This window comes from Chanodichthys erythropterus, chromosome 12, assembly GCF_024489055.1.
Source record: "Chanodichthys erythropterus isolate Z2021 chromosome 12, ASM2448905v1, whole genome shotgun sequence".
NCBI lineage: Eukaryota > Metazoa > Chordata > Actinopteri > Cypriniformes > Xenocyprididae > Chanodichthys > Chanodichthys erythropterus.
Window position 1 is genome coordinate 26307333 of NC_090232.1, and position 22283 is coordinate 26329615.

Below are 22283 nucleotides of genomic sequence, written 5' to 3' on the forward strand. Positions count from 1 at the left end.
AAATAGTTGTTTTGCGATATTTTTCCCCTCCAGAAAGATTAATTCACTGATTTCCAACCAGATTTGTATTGTTACTATGTCTGAAGTATATGTAACAATATAGTGAACAATGTGATTTTTTTCAGATTCATGGTTCAAACATTCAGATTGGGTTTTTTTTTTTAACCAAATCAACCAATATCTGACTCAAAAGACTGATTTGTTCAAGAACTGAATTCCCTACTTCTCTCATGAACATGGCAAGGAGAGCTAACATGGATGACGAGATTTTTAGTGAATAATACATTTCAGACGGTTAGTCTTTATACTTCAGACTATATACAAAGCCTTTTTAAATTCAAGACTTTTGTATATTACCCACAAGTCATATGGACTAATTTTACGGTACATTTTTGCAATGTTTTTGAAGTTTGAAAGCTTTAGTCCCTGTTTTTTGTAATCGCATGAAAAAGAACCTTTACATTATTGAAGAAAGATTCCACGGAAGAAAGAAATACAAGTTGAAACAACATTACGTTCAGCAAATGTTGAAAAGAATTTCATTTTTTGGGTGAACTATTCCTTTAACCCCTGTGCCCCAAAATAATTGAGCCAAGCACTTCGGTGCCGACAAGTGCATGTGCCAACCTCCAACTGTGCCTCTGTGTTGCCATGGCAACTAAACTCAGAAGCTACCATCTTTTTTTTAACCCTTCAATCGATTATGACTAAATAAGGACATGCTTCGTGTCATGGCAGACCTCAAACACACTCAGAGAGTTTGCATGGGGCCGTCACTCTCTTTTTTTGATCTAGATATTTTTGCTCTTTTTAGGATTCCAGATTTCTTCTGCCAGATTTCTTCTTTTTTTCTGGGTTTCCTGCTTTGTAGAACAGAGAAGAGCGGAACAGACAGAATTTGAAAATAGAGATGAGGGAAGATGACACGCCTCTCTGTTTCTCTTCTTTCCTTGTTTCTTTTTGTCCACAATAGTCAGTCATGGTTATTTATTGTACAATACACACGTCTCTGGTGCGTGTATCATCTGTGTTCTGTGTCTCTTCCTCTCTGCAGTGTAGTGTATTACAACGTGAGACTCTTCTGGCAGAGTTTCCGGCAGCTGCGTTGACGTGCTTGCAAGATCTCTTTTGATATAAATCACATTCAGGCAGGAGGGAAACACACACGGGGCGTCGTCACAGCAACGGCGGACTCACGTTGATAGGTTGCCTAGAAGTAGTTGTGGATAAAATTTTTAGCTTCAAAATCTAAAATAAATGAGCTTTTCTGCTGCAGTTTTAAAGGCTTTCGGCAGAACATCCTACTGTTAATCAACAGAGCCTGTTAAAAATTCATCAGCATGTCAAAATAAGTGTTAAATATTAAGCAGTCAGGGACCCGAATCAGCTCAGCTAAACCCAGATTTGTTTCATGTCTCTTCGAGGTTGTCGACGGCATTGGTGTAGAGGACACCTTTCAATTTGACTATTATCCTGTAGTGAATAAATCACAAACCACTTTCTTTTTTTCTTTTTTTTTTAAATCTACATCGACTATATCAAGGAAAATCTGCCTAGCAACAGAGAATGAATAGAAACCGTTTTCTTTGAAGAATTTCTGTATATTTTGGGTTGTAACTCAGTCATTAGTAGGCAAGCAGAATTCAGAAAAATTTGAATGCATATATTCCACAAAACTGTTCCCCAGCCAATATTCATTCATTGTGTGATGTCGCTTCAAAACTTTCCCTAAATGCAAGTTGAAATGTGTCTTTTCTGCGTTACTAGCAGCACCAAATGGAACTGACCCAGGGGCTGGAATCAATCGTGACATTGCAAAACATCTTATCTGCTATTTTTATTTAAAGAGATTGTTCAATTATGCAGATTTAATGGAAATACTTTGCACAGTCAACCAAAGAGAAAAGCGAGAGGCTACATCTGAACACAGTTGCATGAAAAAGTGTGGGAACCACTTGCAGAATCTGTGAAAATGTGAATAATTGTAACAAAATAAGAGAGATCATACAAAATGCATGTTATTTTTTTATTTAGTACTGTTCTGAATAAGATATTTTACATAAAAGATGTAGTCCAGAAGACAAAAAAAATAATAATTATTAAAATGACCCCATTCTGTGTGCGGTTACCTGGATGATCTACGTTGTTTTGTGATGGTTGTTTATGAGTTCCTTGTTTGTTCTGAGCAGTTAAACTGCCCAATGTTATTCAGAAAAATCCTCAAGGTCCTGCAGATTCTTCAGTTTTCAAGGATTTTTTTTTTTCATATTTGAAACCTTTCCAGCAGTGACTGTGATTTTGAGATTCATCTTTTCACACTGAGGACAACTGAGGGACTCAAACACAACTAATAATAAAGGTTCAAACATTCAATGATGCTCCAGAAGGAAACACGACGCATTACGAGCCGGGGGGTGAAAACTTTTGAACAGGATGAAAATGTCCAAATTTTTCTTATTTTGTTGAAATATTTTTTCATTTAGTACTGCCCTTCGGAAGCAACAGAAGATACTTGCATGTTTCCTGAGAGACAAATTAAGTACAATTTACCTTGATCTTCAAATTCAAAAAGTGTTCACCCCCCGGGTCTTAATGCATCAGTGAATGTTTGAAACTCTTTTTAATAGTTGTGTTTGAGTCCCTCAGTCATCATCAGTGTGAAAAGATGGATCTCAAAATCATACAGTCACTGCTGGAAATGGTTCAGATATGCAAAAAATCATTGAAAACTGAAAAATCTGCAGGAATTTTCTGATGAACATTTGGTGGTTTAACTGCTCAGAACAAACAAGGGACTCATGAACAACCATCACAAAACAAAAAAATAGTCATACATCATCCAGGTTACTTATTCAAAAGAAATACCTACTCTGAGATTTCAGATGCAGCTTGTAATGGTCTATTGTGACTTGAATCAAGATGTAAATGTGCTGACATTGAGAAAAGGGATAGCTTCGGTCATTGTCATTTCCTTGCCAACAATAATTTCTGCAAAATTCAGTTTAAAACTATTCAAACACACAAGACTTTCATAAAATTACATAAAAAGAGTAAAAGCTTCAGAATCAATTGATCTGTTTTTATTTTATTTTAGCAGCTCAACTTGACTGGAATACATGTTTGACTTGAATAGTGGCAGATGGCAGGAAGGTGTGAAACTTCAGTTTGAAAAAGTAGAACCCTTTGAAAAAATGTTGTGGTGCAGAAATTAAGCCCCGTTCACACTAAGGATGAAGGTAGCTATAAAGATATAGTTACAAAAATCATTCTCAATATTAAAGAACAGCATAGTTTACACCACAGCTATAGTGATAACAGAGAAACTATTTCATTGGAATCACATTCAGAATGATTTTATCCAGCTGATGAACGATAAAAACATTGATAGCCAATCAGAATCCATCCTGCTGTAATGAGCTTGAGCATTTAAAGTTACAAACAAGCACGTGCTTAGAATAAACAGAATATCGTCCGCTGGTGTGGACGCTAATATAGTTATCGTTCTTGGTGTGAACGGGCCTTTAACTTTTAAATATAATTACATTTTAGAAAAAACATGAATGTCTTTTAGCTAATAATACTAGTACTTTGATCTCGGTTCAACCTGTTTTACCATGACTAATTCCATTTTCCCCAAAAAATCAGTGCAGAACAGTCTGATTGTGTGTGGGCTTACAAATGAGACAGGAGTGTCATAGTAATGCATCACTTACAGAAAATGGTAAATGCAATGATTCACAGATTTACAGAAAGTAGTATAAGCATAAGCTTTTCATTTAAACCATATGTTTCCCTTATGTTATGTATTAAGCTATTAGAAGTTTTTTTGTATTAATTTTGCATCTTCGGGATATTTTCTTTCAGCTTACCCTATATACTTAATTGCTTTGGAAAACAGAGTTTATGTGAATAAATGTAAATAATTAGTTTCATAACCAATCCCTCAGCCACATCTGTACCTGTTCAGTTCAGTTCTCTCTACCTTTCCATCCCCCATTCACTCTTTTACATTTTCCTATACGCATGTGCGCGCACACACACACACACACACACAGATGAGTGGGCCATCCACTGCCTTCTGTGTGTGTGTGGAAATGAAGATGTCATTACATTAGCAGTTGAATAGCGATACCCCCCACATGAATAAGAGGTGAATGAGCCCCCCATCCTGAATAGCTGCCCCCTCTGCCCGACTGTTAGTACAGTTTTACGCAGCGCAAACGATTGGCCAGAGCCCCTGGGCATGCGCAGCTTCAGCCTAGAGAGCTCTGTTAGGATTACCTCTACAGCCTCTTTAGCATGTTAAAAGAGAAGCGCTTTTCAATAGCAGAGAGGAGATTGAGTTTGAGTGGAGTGTGCGTGTGTGTTTTCATGCCTTTTCACTCTTTGGATGTTGTCTTCAACAAGATGTTTTCATTATCCTGGTGTTCTCTTGCTCACGTGTGCAGTTGTACACAAGTTCTCGACACTTCTAGAGGCTCACCCTCTTTTTACTGTTGTTGTATTGGCTTGCTGGTTGTTTAGCACTTTAAATGTAGCACATGCACAAATACACATGAGGGAAGTGTAAAGATGGACAGAAGGAGGAGAGAGATTGAGTGACATCTGAATGGGCCCAACCGTTTTATTGGATTTAATTTTCCAGAACCTGACAGAGACACAGACAAGGGTTTGAGTGAAAGGTCTCTAGCATGACCGAGGCCACTGTAATTTGCCAGTGCATATAAAAAATAAACAGCGATATTGTGTCCCATGTATGTATTTTTTTTGTGTATTTGTATGTATGTATTGTGTATTTTTCATGTCCCCTGTTTTTTTATTTTTTTTATTATTATTTTTTTTCTAGTTTTGTTTGTTTTGCTTTCTAGTTGTTTTTTTTTTTTGCATTTATTTGCATTTATTTTTATTTTTATTTGATTTTTACAGTGATATTGTGTCCCATTTGTTTTTGTTTTTTCATTTCATGTCCCCTGTTTTTGTTTTTTGTTTGCTTTCTAGTTTTGCTTTTTGTTTTTGCTTTCTAGTTTTTTGTTTTGTTTGTTTGCTTTTAGTTTTGTTTTGTTTTTGCTTTCTAGTTTTTTGCTTTCTAGTTTTTTATTTTACAGCACAATTGTTTTCAGTACTTTAAAAAAAAAATAATTTAAAATAGTAAACTTTCTGTAGTTACTTCAAGGATTCATTTGCCTCATTCGTTTCAATCAACCTTTTTGTTCATGTGAATTTTTGATTCAGTGAAAAATAAACTACTTTACTTTATAGTTTTAGTGATTTGTAATGGACTTCAGTTGATTACAGAAGTTAAATTTGTTGACACCTTAGTTTGTTTTTTTCCCAAGCACTTGTCAAGAACAAACAGATCACTTTTTTTTTTGCCTCATTTAGATTTATCCTTTATCTCATGACACCATGGGTCCAGTTGGAGCTGAAAGAGTCATGGGGTCAAATCCCTCTTTTAATTACAGAGCTCCGTGGGTTCTGCGCGCCTCAGGCATACTATCTGTAGTATATTAGCCAGGAAGCAATAGCCTCCCGATTCTCGAGACTAACAAAGAAGAGAACAGATCTCCTTTTTCCCGTTCTATTTTCTGGCTTCGTTATTTAGATGTATGTTTCTGCAGGCATTACCTGAAGCTACCTTTCTTTACATCACCAAAGTTCAAACCCTAGGGTTCTTTTTTGTGAAGGGATTTGGTTCCCGTGGCAACAAAAGTATGGTAGCATACCTCTTTTGAGGTTGAGAGATTTAGATATTCAAGATGTCACTATTCTGTGCGTGACCAGTGCTTATAGTAACTGTTTTATATACAAGTATGTTTAGTTGAGTTTACATGTGTCAATAAAAAAAAAAAAAATAATTTTATAAAGAAATGGTTTCTATTTGTTTACAAAACGAATTTCTCTAATTTCATCATAAGTATTTCATCATAAATCTTTCTATATACTTATCTTTGATGTGATACTCCAGTCTTCAGTGTCACATGATCCTTCAGAAATCAATCTAATATGCTGATTTGCTGCTCCGTATACATTTCTTATTATTATCAGTGTTGAAAACGGTTGTACTGCTTAATATTTTTGTTCAAACAGTAATAAGTTTTTAGGATTCTTAGATGAACAGAACATTCAAAAGAACAGCATTTATTTGAAATATAAATTATTTATAATATTATAAATGTCTTTACTGTCACTTTTGATCAGTCTAATGCATCCTGGATGAATAAAAGCTTTAATTTCCTTAATGGGGAAAAGGGGAAAAAAGAAAATCTTACACTAGAGTTCAAAAGATTGGGGTCGGTAAGTTCTTTAAGATCATGAGAAATGTACATAAGTGTGTCCAAACTTTTGACTGGCACTGTGAAAGGTAAAAAAGTGGAATCCGGTTTCAGATGATGCACAGTGGTATATATCACCAGAAAAGTACAGCTTGATCACGTAATGTGCAGGTGTATTGAGGTTTGATGTAGGAATAAAAATGGGACGTGTGTTATAATGATCTGATTATCTCTGAGTCATGCGAGTCATGCAGTGAGACGTGACATTTTCTGATGGTTGCCTTGATACTTTTGATGCCTATGGTCTTGATTTGTGAGTAAGATCTCCTCAGAATAAATAACTAAGATGACATAAAATGTGCCTTATTATAAATTCTTTCTCTACAGGCGGCAGAGGGGGTGACCTTCATTGGTCCTGACACGCATGCCATCCAGGCCATGGGGGATAAGATCGAGAGCAAACTCATCGCCAAAGCTGCCAAAGTCAACACCATCCCAGGCTTTGATGGGGTAGTCAAGGTCAGACCAACATTTGGGATTTTTATATATTTATTTATTTTTATGTTTGTCCTCAGTCTTTTCCAAAGAACCTGTCACATCACACATGCTTATGCTTTTTATCTAATAAAAGTGTCTTTTTATTAGTTTTGCAAATAAATGTGTAATGTTCAGCCTAGCACAGATGGATGTTTTGTCAAAATTAATAATAAAATTACAAACACCCTTTTCTAGCGGGCTTGAGATTTTTTTTTTTTTTTTGTAAAATTTTCACCTAGTACTTTTCACAATTGCTCATTCATCCAAAAAAGTACTTGACTCTTGGCATTTAGCATCAACAGTCTGTGCTGCCCAAGTCCATTGGTGCATGACAGTGGGATGCAGTTTGAGGACAGAGGAGCTTTCCTTTTCTTGTCACCATGTATTGAACAAGCGCAACTGCAGTCTTGTGATCCCTGACCAGTCAAAACAGACCCAAAGCGTCGACTAGTGGCAGAAATAATTTAATAGTCGGTGCAACTCCTGCCATTTACTGTAGCTTCTGTTATGAACTGCATCTTTTGATAATTTTCATGCTGCAAAGGAGTTTACCCCAAAGTCTAATGGAAAATCATGGGAAAGCAAAGATGATGATTGTTTAAAGTACAGCCTGAGATATTCATCACATAACAAATGGTCCTATAGACCTCATTTTGTTTTTTGTACCATTAAGTTGTCATATATACACTGTCATTCAAAAGTTTAAGGTCAGTACACTTTTGTTTAAAGAAATACTTTTTAGTAAGGATGCATTAATTTGATCAGAAGTGACAGTAAAGCCAATTATAATGTTTCAAAAGATTTCTATTCCAAAATGTGCTTTTGAACTTGCGATTCATCAAATAATACTGAAAAAAAAAAAAAATGTATCGCTGTTGCAACAAAAATAAGAAATATAATCAGCATATTAATTGATTTCTGGAAAATAAAACAAACAAACAAACATGTGACTCTAAAGACAGTACATTACATTAAATTTTAAAATATATTAAAATGGAAAATATTTTAAATTGTAAAAATATTTCACAATATTACTGTTTTACTGCATTTTTGATCAAATAAATGCACCCATGGTGAACATGAGACTTGTTTTAAAATCATTAAAACTGACCTCAAACTTCCGAACAGTAGTGTATATTTGTATGCTACTTGTTCTGTTGCAAAGTATATAACAAAGCTCTTAACCACAATAAAGCTACGTATCAGTCCTCAAAAATGCCTTTAAACTCTTTCTCCTGCCACTATTCCTATTTCCCCTCCCCCACCCATCCCCTCCTCCTGCATGCCGTTTAAATGGCCTTTAATGGCCATGTGTGGTGGCCGTTTTGACACTTCCTGGGCTGATAGGGCTCTATAAAGCAAAGATGTGCCGCATGACACTCTGATTGTATGGGCATTACCATCTGTGAACACCTCCTCAACGACCCTGATAACATCAGCACACTGATCACAGTCTGACTCTCACACACACGCAAAAATCTCCCCTTTAGTCCCTTCTGCTGGAATTCTCACCTTAGCTTAACTTCATTTAATGCTAGTGTAGAACTCAACTGCTAATGTATTTTGACGTCTGGTGAGATTGAAATAGTGAAACAACTATTGAAATTTCTTTAATTGTTTGTAAACAATTATTTTGTCACCATTTTCAACCCTCAGAGATTCACAGTTGCATAATTGCAACAATTGTTTAAAGCAATTAAATATGACCTATTTGTCACTTAACACAGCAGCTTGCAGTCTGAAAGGAATCACAATTTATTATTTTTTTAAATTTATTTATTTATTTATTTATTATTTTTTAATTGTAACATGTTAGACATATAACAATTTATTTCAGGAATGTAATAGTGGGCCTTAATTATCTTTTTTTCATGTGTTATTTATACAACAAAACAATATAGTAAATCATAGATAAACTGTTCTTAATTAATTGCCTTGAAGCCTAGTAACGCATTTTCTGTCAGTGGGTGCTCTGATAGGAAGCTTATGAATATGTATGAATAAACAAAGTTCGTTTTGTGTTCATTTCGGGAGTTTGAAACAGCTTGGCTGTGTCCAAAATCTCCCCCTATACCCTCATTCACTATTCCCTACGTTAATTCATTAATATAGTTCACTTGAGGGATGAAAATGAAAGTGATGAAGATGAAAATGATGGCTGCCACGTTTGCATAGTTTGTGCTTGCTGTTTAATAATTATTTGAACCTTGGCAAACTGGCAACTCCTGTAGTAATGAACAGGTTTATCTTGTACTCTGTCATGGAAACTAGCATGTATAAACCTTAATTAAACAATTTTATAATCAATTAAATTGATTTTATACCTGTATGATATTATGCTGTACCCACATTGGACCAGCGGTTTGGAAAAATGCATGGATGGATGGATGATTCAGCTGCGTGCGCCATCTTCTGGTCAGATGCGGGAATTCATTCCGTGCGCAACTCTCACAGTGCTTTATGGGTATTTTCAAGCCATTGAACGTATGTTAGTTTTACACTCGTTATTTCAGTGCATTGTGGGATTGAATGAGTGCACTCGATAATGTCCACTGTGGTTTTAGACACCACTACAGGTGGCTGTTCCCTCAAATAGTGCCTTATTTAAGGGATTGGGGGCAATTTCGGACTAAGCCGAAATTTGTTTTTGGTTCCTTTTGGGAATTCTATATGAAACTGTTTGCCAAAGCGATCTTTCCAGAAAAGTTCGCTCTGGCTCAAAATACCTTTTGAACTATGGTCCGTGGCAATTGACCGTTCGCAAAGACCTGCCCCCTTTAGTTACTGTTGCTACATCCGACAAGCCATGTCGTTCTCACGCCACACATCATGCAGTGAAAAATAAGCTATATTATGGAGCAAAGAGGACACGGACAACGCGTCGACAGACAAGACAGAGAAGGTTACTTTTGATATGAAACAAAGTCTCAAATTTCATATTTTGTCATTTTTAAAGAAATTTAAACAATAAATACCATTTTGTGGCTCTTTAATGTGTCGTGACAGGTCGCTGTAGCGCCTCAGTTCAAGCGGCTCGTGAACCGATCATCTCTTCCTACTAGTTAATTTATAGCATCAAATAAACATGAATGAAATAAGGAATGTTTTTTTTTTTTTTTTTTTTTAAACCATGAGAAGACATTAGTACACACCATATCTCAAGTTCAAGTCCACCGTCCTTAATCTACTAACTCATCTGACTGCTTTGTTGGACAAAGATGGCGGATTCGCCGTTATGATTGGTTAGATTGCCTGTCAATCAAACTCCAGGCAAAGGGTCAACTATGTAATGGGTAGGTGTGCTCTGAGGCTCTGCCTTCTTTGACGTGGAAATCTTCTCCGGTTCATTTCTACAGTTGGTCCGTCGAGGTCAGACGTCCGCGAGTAAAAACATGGACACACTGGAGCGTCGTTTTATTGTAGATAATGTTGTTGTTGTTGTAACAGTACAGTATACTAACAGTATATGCTTGAGTATTTCAAACTTCTTTTTACACCAAAGCAAAGAACGGAAATTAACTTCATCATGAGTATATCGGGGCCATAAGGGTTTCTTCAAGTCACTTCACATTATAGATCACATTTAAAGTGAAATGAAAACCTTTGTAGAATTGTTTTCCTTTAAAACCATTGTAGATTTTCCTCCTATTTTTCAAGTACCTTTATTTATAGATTTTATTGTTAAACCCTTGTTGCAGAGCCAGTCAATCTTGAAACCTAAAATACACCATAAAATGATTGATTAATCCCCCCGGAATATTAGAACTTTGTTTTACACAAACTATTACTGACCTTCAGTTGTGGAACCATTTCCATTAATATCAACATTTTTGCCCTTAAAATAGTTTCAAAGTTTAGTGTACTTAAGTGTCAGCAAAGATGTGAGGGTAAATTTCACTTGTGAATAGCATATTTTTAGTGTCATTTCATATAAAGCTGTGATTAAGCAATATGTATGATAATATTTCAATGTATTTCAGATTCAGAAATTATGCTTCGAAAAAAATTCACCCTCATTTACACCACTTTAACATATACCACAATGCATTACTCAATTAATAAATTGACATTTTATAGAAATCTTCTTGACCTTTGACATAATTTGTGTTAGTATACAGTTACTGGAGGTAGTGAAAACTATGATGCTGTGCAGCTCCCTCTGCTGGACTAGTTGAGGAACTGAATTCTCTTACCTGCTGCAGTCCACATCTCACAAACAGATACGCATGTACTAAACAAGTTATGTTTATGTTTTATTCAAGGATGTGGAGGAGGCTGTGAGAATTGCCGGAGAAATTGGTAAGAGTGATTTAAAATGTAGAAATTTTATCATCGTTTGCATCTATTGCATCTATGAATAATAAGGTAATGTGGTAAATGAAGCTAACTCAGAATTTGTGTCTGTCTCTTGCAGGCTACCCTGTTATGATCAAAGCGTCTGCTGGCGGAGGTGGTAAAGGGATGAGAATTGCCTGGAATGATGAGGAAACCAGGTGAGACGTGAAGAAAGCTGATTCCGGGATATTTGTAATACTAAAGGAACACAGACATCTGATCACTAGATAGAACATGAGACCCTGTGTAAGTTTTCTTTGGAGAGAGTCAGTATGAGGTACTATTTCAAGCAGTAATAAGCTTTATTAAGCTAATTAGTTAATTAAATGAATTTGGTTTTGGGTCAGTGTTATAGGGAATTGTACAGTTGTACAGTTTTACAGCTTAAGCGACAAGGGTTTTAAATAATCATTTTTCATTTTGTAATCCACATTTACATATTACCATTTACAAATCATCCCCCATGATTCTCTCTCTCTCTGCCTCCTTCCCTTCCCTCCCTCCTTATCTTTCTTCGTTCTTACGAATATTAATAAAAACTTCAGTGGGACATGTTGCTGTTAATTGTGTCTTTTATTGCTGTAGGCTGAAGCCGGGCTTTTGTTTAAGCTTTAATTGGATTTATCTTGAGAGGCAAAACATTCACTCAGAGCAATTCAGTGGAGACAGGACAGAGAGAGAGAGAGTGAGAGAGAGAGTCATCAGGCAAAGAGATGCTTATCTGCTCAAGTTCCCTGACAACAACTACTTGAACCGACTTCCAGACAGTTTAGCTAATCTGAGGAAGATCTAGTAGTTCACAGTCAGTCATTCTTCTCTCATTTGTATATAAGCAGACATGAATGATATGTTCGAAGTTAATAATAATAATAATACTATTTTAACTCTAAACAAAAGTAATCAACAAACAAGTAGTTGATGTACAGTGAAATGTGGAAATTGGAGCATGTGAATCAAAGTATGTAGGTTTATGGATTAAAATCGTTGATTGTTATTAGAATGCGATGAAGTCTTATGAAGCTTTGTTTTGTTTCAGGGAAGGCTTTCGTTTCTCCTCTCAGGAGGCAGCATCTAGTTTTGGAGATGACCGTCTGCTGATTGAGAAGTTCATAGATAACCCCAGACATATTGAGATCCAGGTATTTACTGGATAAGACCACCTTGCTTGTGTATGTGAACAAATAGCCATTCTTTTATAATGTAAGAATAATAGAACAGTCATCAACATGTATGTGAGAGCCAAAAATGTTAAATAAAGCAAAAGTTCTTTAATAAATAGCCAGCTTTTGCCTAGATTCCAGCTAGATAAGACTGTAAGATGTCTGTAGATAAGATGTTTGGGGTTGGTAAGATTTTGAAAGAAGTCTCAACGTACAAACGTACAGTAACATTGTGAAATATTATTGTAATTTATTATTATATTTTATTGTATTTTAAAATGTAATTTATTCCTGTGATGACAGCTGAATTTTCAGCATCATTACTTCTTACTAACTAACTAACTAAATAATTCTTACTGACCCCAAACGTTTGAATATCAGTGTATCTACTGGACACTTAAGTCATACATATAAATAGCCTTTATTTAACTCATGAATATTAATTATATAAAACCAGTTTGTCCACTCTATAGTCATAACTGATTGCTGAAAAACAGTTAAATGGGTACTACCTGTATTAGGATTAAGATACCCCTTAGCAATTTATTCAGTTCAAATCATTCATTCATTCATTCATGCATTCATGTATTTAACATTTCGTTCATTCATTCATTCATTCATTCATTCATTCATTCATTCATTCGTTCATTCATTCGTTCAACAATTCATTCATTCATTCGTTCAACAATTCATTCGTTCAACAATTCATTCATTCATTCATTCATTCGTTCAACAATTCATTCATTCATTCATTCGTTCAACAATTCATTCTTTCATTCGTTCAACAATTCATTCATTTGTTCAACAGTTTGTTCATTTATTCAGCAATTCATTCATTCGTTCATTCAGCAATTCATTAATTCAACTGCCAACCAAAACTAAACTGCTAAAATATAATGGCTGTTGCACAAAATTGTGGAACAGAATGCGAGAGGTTAGACCACAATAGATTAATTTTATATCCCATATTTGAAACTGAACTGTTTACAGTTTAGGTTAACCATACCCACACAATCATTCTGTTTATCAGATTAATGTTACTGTTGTAATGTTACCTTTTAGCTTGTAGGAGGTTAGTTTTATTTGGTGTAGTGATTAAGGATCAGGGCTAGTAACCAGCAGGTTGTTGGCTCTGAGCCTTGAGTCGTTGTTGTACTGTCTGCTTGGTAACCAGTTAACCTCAGGTTGCACATTCCTCCTCAGCTGATTGTAAATAAAAATTCAAGATTCATTAACATTCCTGTAGCTCAAACAGTAGAGATCGGCACTAGCAATGTCAAGGTCATGTGTTCGATTCATTGAGAATGCATGAATAGATAATGTATACCTTGATTGCAAAGTAAGTCACTTTGGGTAATGGCACTAAATGTGATTAAATTCTAGATTCTAAAGCTAAATGCATGATTTTAGAAGAGACTGACTTAATGGTTTTGAATGAACACCTATGATTTCCCAGTGACAAACTGTCCATTGGAAATGTTTTGCCGTATCACTTTCTCTACAGCAGAGATTATGTTCTCTATACTGTCATAGGATTTTTTTGAGTGGCCGTGGTGTGGATATTTGTGCTAATTACTTCTATTCCGTTGTGTGCAGGTGTTGGCGGACAAACACGGCAATGCGCTGTGGCTGAATGAGAGAGAGTGCTCCATCCAGAGAAGAAACCAGAAAGTGGTGGAGGAGGCACCCAGGTTTGTTTCAGCATTGCATTTATTTATTTTATAAATAAATAATGTCAACCTGAGAGTTTCTAAGATATGGCACCAAATAGTCTAAATGTGAAGCGTGAGGCACTCAATGGGAAAAAAGTAAATAAAAATTAAATTAAATGAAGTCTTGAAATAAATGTTATGGACAGTAAGCACTACCGCCTTATGCGACTATCTACATTGCTATAAGTTTGTGTTTGTGTGTCTGTTTAGCACCTTTCTGGACCCTGACACTCGGAGAGCGATGGGAGAGCAGGCTGTGTCTCTGGCTAAAGCAGTGAAATACTCCTCAGCTGGCACTGTGGAGTTTCTTGTCGACTCCAAGAAGAACTTCTACTTCTTGGAGATGAACACACGTCTACAGGTTTGTATGTGCATGAGTATGTTTGAAGCACTGCACATCATTTTTGCTTTTTGAAATATCATTACATTACATTCAGAAATTAATACCCGCCACAAAAATCGTATCCAAAATTTACAAAAATTAGGTGGAGCGCATACTATTCTGGTGAAAAAATTTGCATTGCGCTCTGTACGTGCGGACCCTCCTGAGATTTCAGGATTGCCCCATTCAAGTAGATAGGACTTGGTCTTGGATGCCCGAAATAGCTGCCTGGAGGTGTTGCAAATATGGCTGCCAGGTGAACAGCATTCCTTGAAAGTGATTTTGGTAGTAATTACCTCATTTTTTTATTGGAGCCTTACATTAGTGCTGCAATTTGTCTGAGCACCCATTAATGACAAGGCAGACTGTCCTTGCCATTAGAAAAAATATACCTGAAACTTAACATAAGATGTAGGCTTTTAAAAAGAGCTTTAATTTATGCCATTGTACAATTGCATTGCATGTAGAAATTCAATTAAATATGAAGTTCAAGTACATTAACAACTCTGAATCTTTTAAAAGGTTGTGAGTGTGTGTGTGTTTAATGTCAATTTAAGGGAATTGGGAATATTGTAATAAAGTTACACATTTAATTTTTCTATAATGGATTTTTTTTTTGTCCAGCATGATTTGCAAAAATGCTTTGTTTACAATGAGGAGGACGTTTTAAAGGGATAGTTCACCTATAAATAAAATTTCTGTCATCATTTACTCACCCTCAAGATGTTCCAAACCTGTATGAATTTCTTTGTTCTGCTGAACACAAAGGAAGATATTTTGAAGAAAAATTGTAATCAGGCCACTTTGGGCCACCATTGACTTCCATAGTATCTCAAAAAAAAAAAAATATATATATATATATATATATATATAATATATATATATATATATATATATATATATATATATATATATATATATATATATATATATATATATATATGGAAGTCATTGGTGCCCCACAACTGTTTAGTTTCTCACATTCTTCAAAATATCTTTCTTTGTGTTCAACAGAATAAAGATACTCATACAGGTTTGGAGCAACCTGAGGGTGAGTAAAAGATGACAGAATTTTCCTTTTTGGGTGAACTATTCCTTTAAGATATGAAACTTGCAGGTTGTTTTAATGGTAAAAGACCTCTTGTATGTCATTTCTATCTAATAAATCTAGTATGAATCACAATGTTTATCTTCATCACCATTTATTTCACTTGCCACCTCACTAGAACCCAGAGCCACAGAGGACATCAAAGTGTCTATAAAGCTCATTAGTGTGGACCTCCCAAAGGGAAACGGGCAGAATGGGGAGGGGCAACATTGCTCTGGGCTTGAAAAAGGTTTAATATTTCCGCTCAGGGTTAATGAGTAGATGTTAGTGGCGCTGTCTGGGTAACAAGAGTCTTTTAAACACCTATGTTAGTGTTTGAGTGCATTTGGTGGGAGACGGTTTTTAGAGTTTTAATTCTGGTGATAAATTCCCTTTTTTTTCAGTAAAATTAAATTGATGCAGTATGTACGGTTACATTTGTACACAGCAGTCCATGTTATGTATTATTTTAAGATGTTAGTGAGTGTGTCCTTCTCTCACAGGTGGAGCACCCCATCACTGAGTGTATCACAGGGCTGGATCTGGTGCAGCAGATGATCCGCATCGCGAAGGGTTACAAACTCCAGCACAAACAGCCCGACATACCCATAAATGGCTGGGCCATCGAGAGCAGAGTCTATGCTGAGGTAAACCAACAAGCAGTGTAATGCATAACACAGTGAGATCTTAGTGTATCTGAGATTTGTCATGGGCTGATGTTTCAGTTGGTTTTAATCTCAAATATTAACAGATAATTGTGCCCTTGCTGGGTAACAGAAAACCTACTGCTGGTCAGAGAATAATTTTCTTTTTATTTCAAACATCTTGAGTGAATTAGGTTATTATTGTACAAAATATATTTAGTTTTAGCAATTTTGTACATTCCTCATTTGACCATTATTCTTTTTATTATTCATTATGTGTAGTGTATAATCATTATGTATAACTTTTTTTTTTTTTTAAATCATATGTATATGAATATACCAGTACATTTTCTTTTTGGAATTTAATACTTTTATTACGCAAGGATGCATTAAATAGATCAAAATTGACAGTAAAGTCTGTTCTTAGTAAAGCTTAATACACTAAATACGCTTCAATACTTTTGAACTTTCAAATCATCAAAGAATCCTGAAACAATGTATCATGGTTTCCACAAAAAATATTAAGCAACAGATGGATAATAATAAGAAATGTTTCATAAGCACCTAATCAGCATATTAGAATGATTTCTGAAGGATCATGTGACACTGAAGACTGGAGTAATGATGCTAAAAAGTCAAATTTGCCATCACAGGAATAAATTACATTTTAAAATGTATTAAAATAAAAAACAGTTCTGTTAAATTGTAATAATATTTCACAATATTACTGTTTTACTGTATTTTTTGATCAAATAAATGCATTCTTGGTGAGCATAAAATCTTACTGACCCCAGACCTTTGGATGGTAGTGTATGCACAGTCCTGTTCAAAAACTTATTTGCTTCATGTAAACAGATTTTTTCAGATGTTGATTTATATATTTTGCTTTAGTATGCCAGCAGGAGACATACATTTTAAATTTCCAAATATTCCTTTTGAAATATTGTATTACAGCAGGATGTAGGTATTGAGTTATGGCCCACACAGAGACCTAACCTCACTATCATTGAGTCTGGGCTTACATAAATTGAAACAGTTGAGACAGAATAAATGCATAGAAGAACTGTCACAACTTTTCCAAGATACCTAGTACAACCTTAAAAACACACTTCCTTAATTTTTAGTGCACTTATTTGGTGAGAAATTTCAGAAAGGGCAGAAAACATCAGTGGTCCTGACTGTTGATTTAAAAAATAGACTTTGATGTGATATTATTTTCAAATGTGATCTATACGTTATTGACAGATTTACCCACATAATTGTTTATCTTTCACAGATATTTTGAGTAGGTCCTGCGCTAGTGTAGGATTTGTAGGATCATCGTTTTGTTTACGTTCAGCTTTTAAATGATTTCCCATTACATTTTGGTTTTAAAAAAAACGGGGATACGGATCATTTTCACTCCTTCAGCGGAACTGTTTAATCCTGGACTCACCTTAATCCATGTCTGACAGACTGGCTTTTGTGTGCTCAGGATTTATTATAGCCAGACATTTTTATACGCCTGAATAACACCTATTCAGATGATAAGAATATTGACTTCATCAATATTCAGTAAACTCACTCCAACATAGTGTGGATCTTCTGTCTCATCTCATCATGCTGAAATGTGCTGGACCAACTGGATGTCAGAAGCGTTTGTGCCTGCCAAAGATGAGCGAAAATGAGCAAACCTTGTTAACCCATCTTAACTGAGCTGCAGTTTGAGTTAAGACATAAGCTTTGAGGTTAGGCACTTGGCCTTTTGTTTCCTGTGTTTTATTTGAGAGCTAATATTTCTTCTCTCTATCGCTCTCTTTTTCAGGATCCATACAAATCATTTGGTCTTCCCTCCATTGGTCGGCTGTCTCAGTACCAGGAGCCGCTCGACTTGGCTAACGTTAGTACACAGATCTGTTTAGCCACTTTTTTTCTGCTCTTTTTTTTCTTCACACACAGATGGCAGTGGATGGCCCACTCGTCTGTGTGTGTGTGTGCGCGAGTGTGTGCGTGTGTGTATGCGCGTTTTTATGACATATCAGGAGACAAATGTGTATAATGACATGGGTATGACATAGGTATTACAAGTAGAGGGTGACTTATGAGGACATTCCCCATGTCCCCATTTCTCAAAAGGCTTATAAATCATACAGAATGAGGTTTTTTTTTTTTTTTTTTTTTGAGAAAGTAAAAATGTACACAGTTTCCTGTGATGGGTAGGTTTAAGGGTAGGGGTAGTGAAGGGGGATAGAATGTACAGTTTGTACTATATAAAAACCATTACGCTTATGGAATGTCCCCACAATTCACAAAAACAAGTGTGTGTGTGTGTGTGTGTGTGTGTGTGTATGCATGCGTGTGTGTGTGTGCACGCAGGGGCGACTGGCTTGGATGTAACAGCATCCAAGCTATAGTGATAATGCTTGTTCAGAACATTATATTCTTTCTCTGTATGTATGATCGCTTCACATTATGAACGATAATTCCTTCTGCTAATGTTTTGAGCCTTTGAGCAAGAACTTTTCTATTTTATTTCTAGGTTGTTGATTAAAAGTTGACATGAATGACCGATATTTACAATGTCACTTGAAGCTAAAATACAAGAATCTAGATTGCAAGATTGGGGGCAGTTGTAAAACTGATTTCAATTAATTTTTGTCATAAACACACATTCTTCCCAGCTGAAACAATATAAAGTTACAACTATTATAGGAGTATTAATAAAAAGTACTTAAGTAATTATATTACTTTAATTTGTGCTCATTTGAGTTGGGCAAAAATATATTGAGGCACTTCTGATTTACGTCAAAATATGATAAATTTGTAGTACTCTGTGAGTTATGGAGGAAAAAGGAGGAAACATTTTCTCCAGTCCCCTTTATACTTTGCATAGTCAAGCATTTTGGTATGTTCAAGTGACAGTGAATGTGTTTATGTGTGAGATTCACACATCAATCAATTAAGGAAGAACAGATAGACTCGTCCTCTTCACTGAAAGGTCACTAGTTTTCGGGAGCTGCTCAGAACAGGATGTTTTTATTTCAGAAACACACAAACATAGACACACACAGACAGATGATGTTTGAATGTCTAAAGAAAGCAAACACCACTGAGGATATTTACAATATTCTTTCATTTATAGGCAGGTCCAAAAAGATACCATTGTGTGATGTTTAGTGGTTATTAATAGTTTTGTTTTCCGGTGATTTTTGCCCTAAAAAGATTTGTTTTGAAAAAATCACTTGAAATGCAGGACACATTTTATGAAGTAGGCCATATGAAAATTTTCTTAAATTGTTTTAGACATTCTGCTAAAAGTTTTTTGGATATTAGGTTTTTGAATGATAATGGTGGTTTTGCTTTTCTCTTGAAGGTTCGAGTAGACAGTGGAATTGAGGAAGGAAGTGACATCAGTATATATTATGATCCCATGATTTCTAAGGTAATAGAATAATAATATCAGACCATCTTAACAGTCTCATTTGATTTAAATAAAATGTCAGACTAGTCCATTGATTTATTGCTGTTGTCATTGACTAGTTGGTCACATATGGAAAAACACGAGAAGAAGCTCTGAAGAAAATGGAAGACGCACTTGATAATTATGTCATCAGAGGTGAATTGCATAAAGAAATATGCAAAAATATTAAATGTGAAAATATTCCAAATGCAAATTTCTTTCATTTCTAATTCTGTCATTTGCGCAGGTGTGACCCATAACATTCCTCTCCTGAGAGAGATCATTGTTCACCCACGGTTTGTGTCTGGCGATATCAGCACTAAGTTTCTCCCGGAGGTGTATCCTGATGGGTTCAAAGGTCACATGTTAACAGCAGGAGAGAGACAGGAGCTGCTGGCTACGGGTGCAGCACTCTATGTAGCAGCACAGCTTCGCTCTCAGAAGTTCCTGGGAGATCTGAGGTGAGAGACAGATGGGGCAACTGGATTACACACGCTGACAACAACCAGTTGGTTAGGGGCATATTCTGCACTCTTGTAGCATTTTGTCTTTTTCTCAGAAGTTTTTCGCAGCAAAAACAGTCATTAAGTTAAACCGTTTCCCAGTTTTCTATGACTCTTATTAGACCCTCATTAAACAATCTGTTTTCAATTGATATCTTTATGATTAGATCGTTTCTTCAGATTAGAGATAAATAAAGGCCCGTTCACATCCATAATAACGAATACCTATTCACTGACAAGGCCTTTTCACACCACAGCTATGATGAAAATAACACAGATGAACAATATACCAGCTGGTGAATGATAAAAACACTGACATCCAATCAAAATCCATCGACTTAAATGCTTATAATAAACAGAACGTTATCATCCCATTGTCTGAATGCCAATATAGTTACCATTATAGTTGTCTTTCTTAGTGTGGACCTTAACAATGACTCTGCCAAGTTACTGAAATTGGCATTGATATTGGCATTGGTGTTCACATAATAATGTGCCTATAGTTATGATATATATATATATATATATAATTCATTTATTTTTTTATTTGTATTTTTTATTTTTTCAGCTTAGTATTCATGAATTGACTGGTTAGGGAGTTTTGTGTTGTGTACATTAGAGTGTGTCTACTAATACATTATACTCTTCATAAGAGCTGGGAAAATCCAGTTTTCCATTATTTGTTTAATGTTTTCCATTGGTTTTCCATTATTTTGTGTGACATTCTGTGTCTTAAAGTATAGTAGCAGGACTCATGATGATGAAGATGGCCGGGGCTCACTGACAGCCATCTTAAATTCATTAATCATGTACACCTGTTTTTATGAAACTTAAACATATAGCTGGCTCACATAAAAGATTATGGTTTTTGGTGAAATTGTGAGAATAACTTATAGCAGTCATGGTGGCATGAGTTACAATGAGACTGTAATTCTAAACAAATCAGTAATGTTTTGCACCATATGGCATAATTTTTTATCAAAAGTGTTTGTAAAGTTATTACATTAGTTACATTGTAGCTGTAAAATGCAAAAACAATTGATTTGTTTGGTTTTTCAGTTAGGTTTTTTGAAGGAAACATTATATCACAAAAATATAAATATTTATTTATATATGTTGGAAAATATGAAAAGTGTTGTAGGGGCAAGTGAAAACTTCTGTAAAATGCAAGCAGAAGAAATCTTATTGTTGAATCTTAGGTAGTAATAAATAATCTAACGGGATCTTCTGTCCATTCAGTGGTTTCAGACAAAATTCTAAACATCTGCAGCATTCTAGTATCTTACTGTGTTTGTAAGAGAGAGCTCATGCCTTGAGGGGGCACCATGTACCATATGAACCATTTTCTCCTTATTCTCCAGTGTAAGGACATCAAAACAAAATTCTAGGTTAAATACAAGCTTCAGACAATAACCTGCTTATGTACAAACAAGCAGAAAATGCGCTTGGCAGTAATCCACTTACAAGCGTACAGCACTGCAAATAAACATTCAGTGTATGCAACTACCAAACTGCTTTGAAAGTATAACCACAAAACATAAGATGTATTTAATATTCAGTGTAAATGAATTGGTTGTCAATGTACCTTTTAGACTCAGCCAATGAAACAGTCATGAATTATTCTTCATCTGGAAAAGAAGACCAATTTACACTTGAAAAAAAGATGTAGGGAGACCATCTGTCTAAACATCTCTCCAGTTTCCCCCTCCACTGTCTCTTTCTTTTCTCTTTTTTATGTTTCAAAAGTTATTGGTGGGGGGTGGGCTTTCTCTTTGTAGTGAATGTAGCCCACCACAGTGGAAAAACACTACATTCCTCCTAATACATTTACTTTAGGTCTCTTAGCAGAGGAGCTGTCAGTCAAACAGCCAGTGACCAGGTGGTTTGAGTGCGTCTGTGCGCGTGTTGTGTTTTTCAATTCATTTGTAGAGGAGAGAAACTTTATAGTTGAAAATGATTACAGTGAGGGATTTGTGAGAGGAAAAAGTAAGTGTATTTGTTACGCCTGGAATGACAGATGATAAACATTGTGTGTGTGTTCCAGGGTGTCCAGTGTTCCTGCAGAGAGCAGAGTTTGGGAGTTGTGTGTGGAACTTGATAAAGGTGTTCACATGCTGGGTGTGTCACGGTCTGGAAACAACTATAAGGTGAGTGAAAAATGTTAAAAAAAAATGACATCTCGTGTCAGATCTCAATTTATCTTCCAGTTTAT

At 35.5% G+C, this 22283-nt stretch overlaps 1 protein-coding gene across 1 annotated transcript in view; it reads left to right on the forward strand.

Annotated features, from left to right (window-relative positions):
- The window catches only part of pcca (propionyl-CoA carboxylase subunit alpha), a 53518-nt gene that overhangs the window by 12266 nt on the left and 18969 nt on the right, over window positions 1–22283 (forward strand). The window contains exons 7-18 of the mRNA XM_067402770.1: window positions 6660–6791; window positions 11072–11108; window positions 11224–11302; window positions 12181–12283; window positions 13901–13995; window positions 14227–14377; window positions 15989–16132; window positions 17934–18008; window positions 19482–19550; window positions 19649–19724; window positions 19816–20029; window positions 22116–22218. Of these exons, the coding sequence (XP_067258871.1) occupies window positions 6660–6791; window positions 11072–11108; window positions 11224–11302; window positions 12181–12283; window positions 13901–13995; window positions 14227–14377; window positions 15989–16132; window positions 17934–18008; window positions 19482–19550; window positions 19649–19724; window positions 19816–20029; window positions 22116–22218 (1278 nt within the window). The remainder of the gene's footprint in view (window positions 1–6659; window positions 6792–11071; window positions 11109–11223; window positions 11303–12180; window positions 12284–13900; window positions 13996–14226; window positions 14378–15988; window positions 16133–17933; window positions 18009–19481; window positions 19551–19648; window positions 19725–19815; window positions 20030–22115; window positions 22219–22283) is intronic.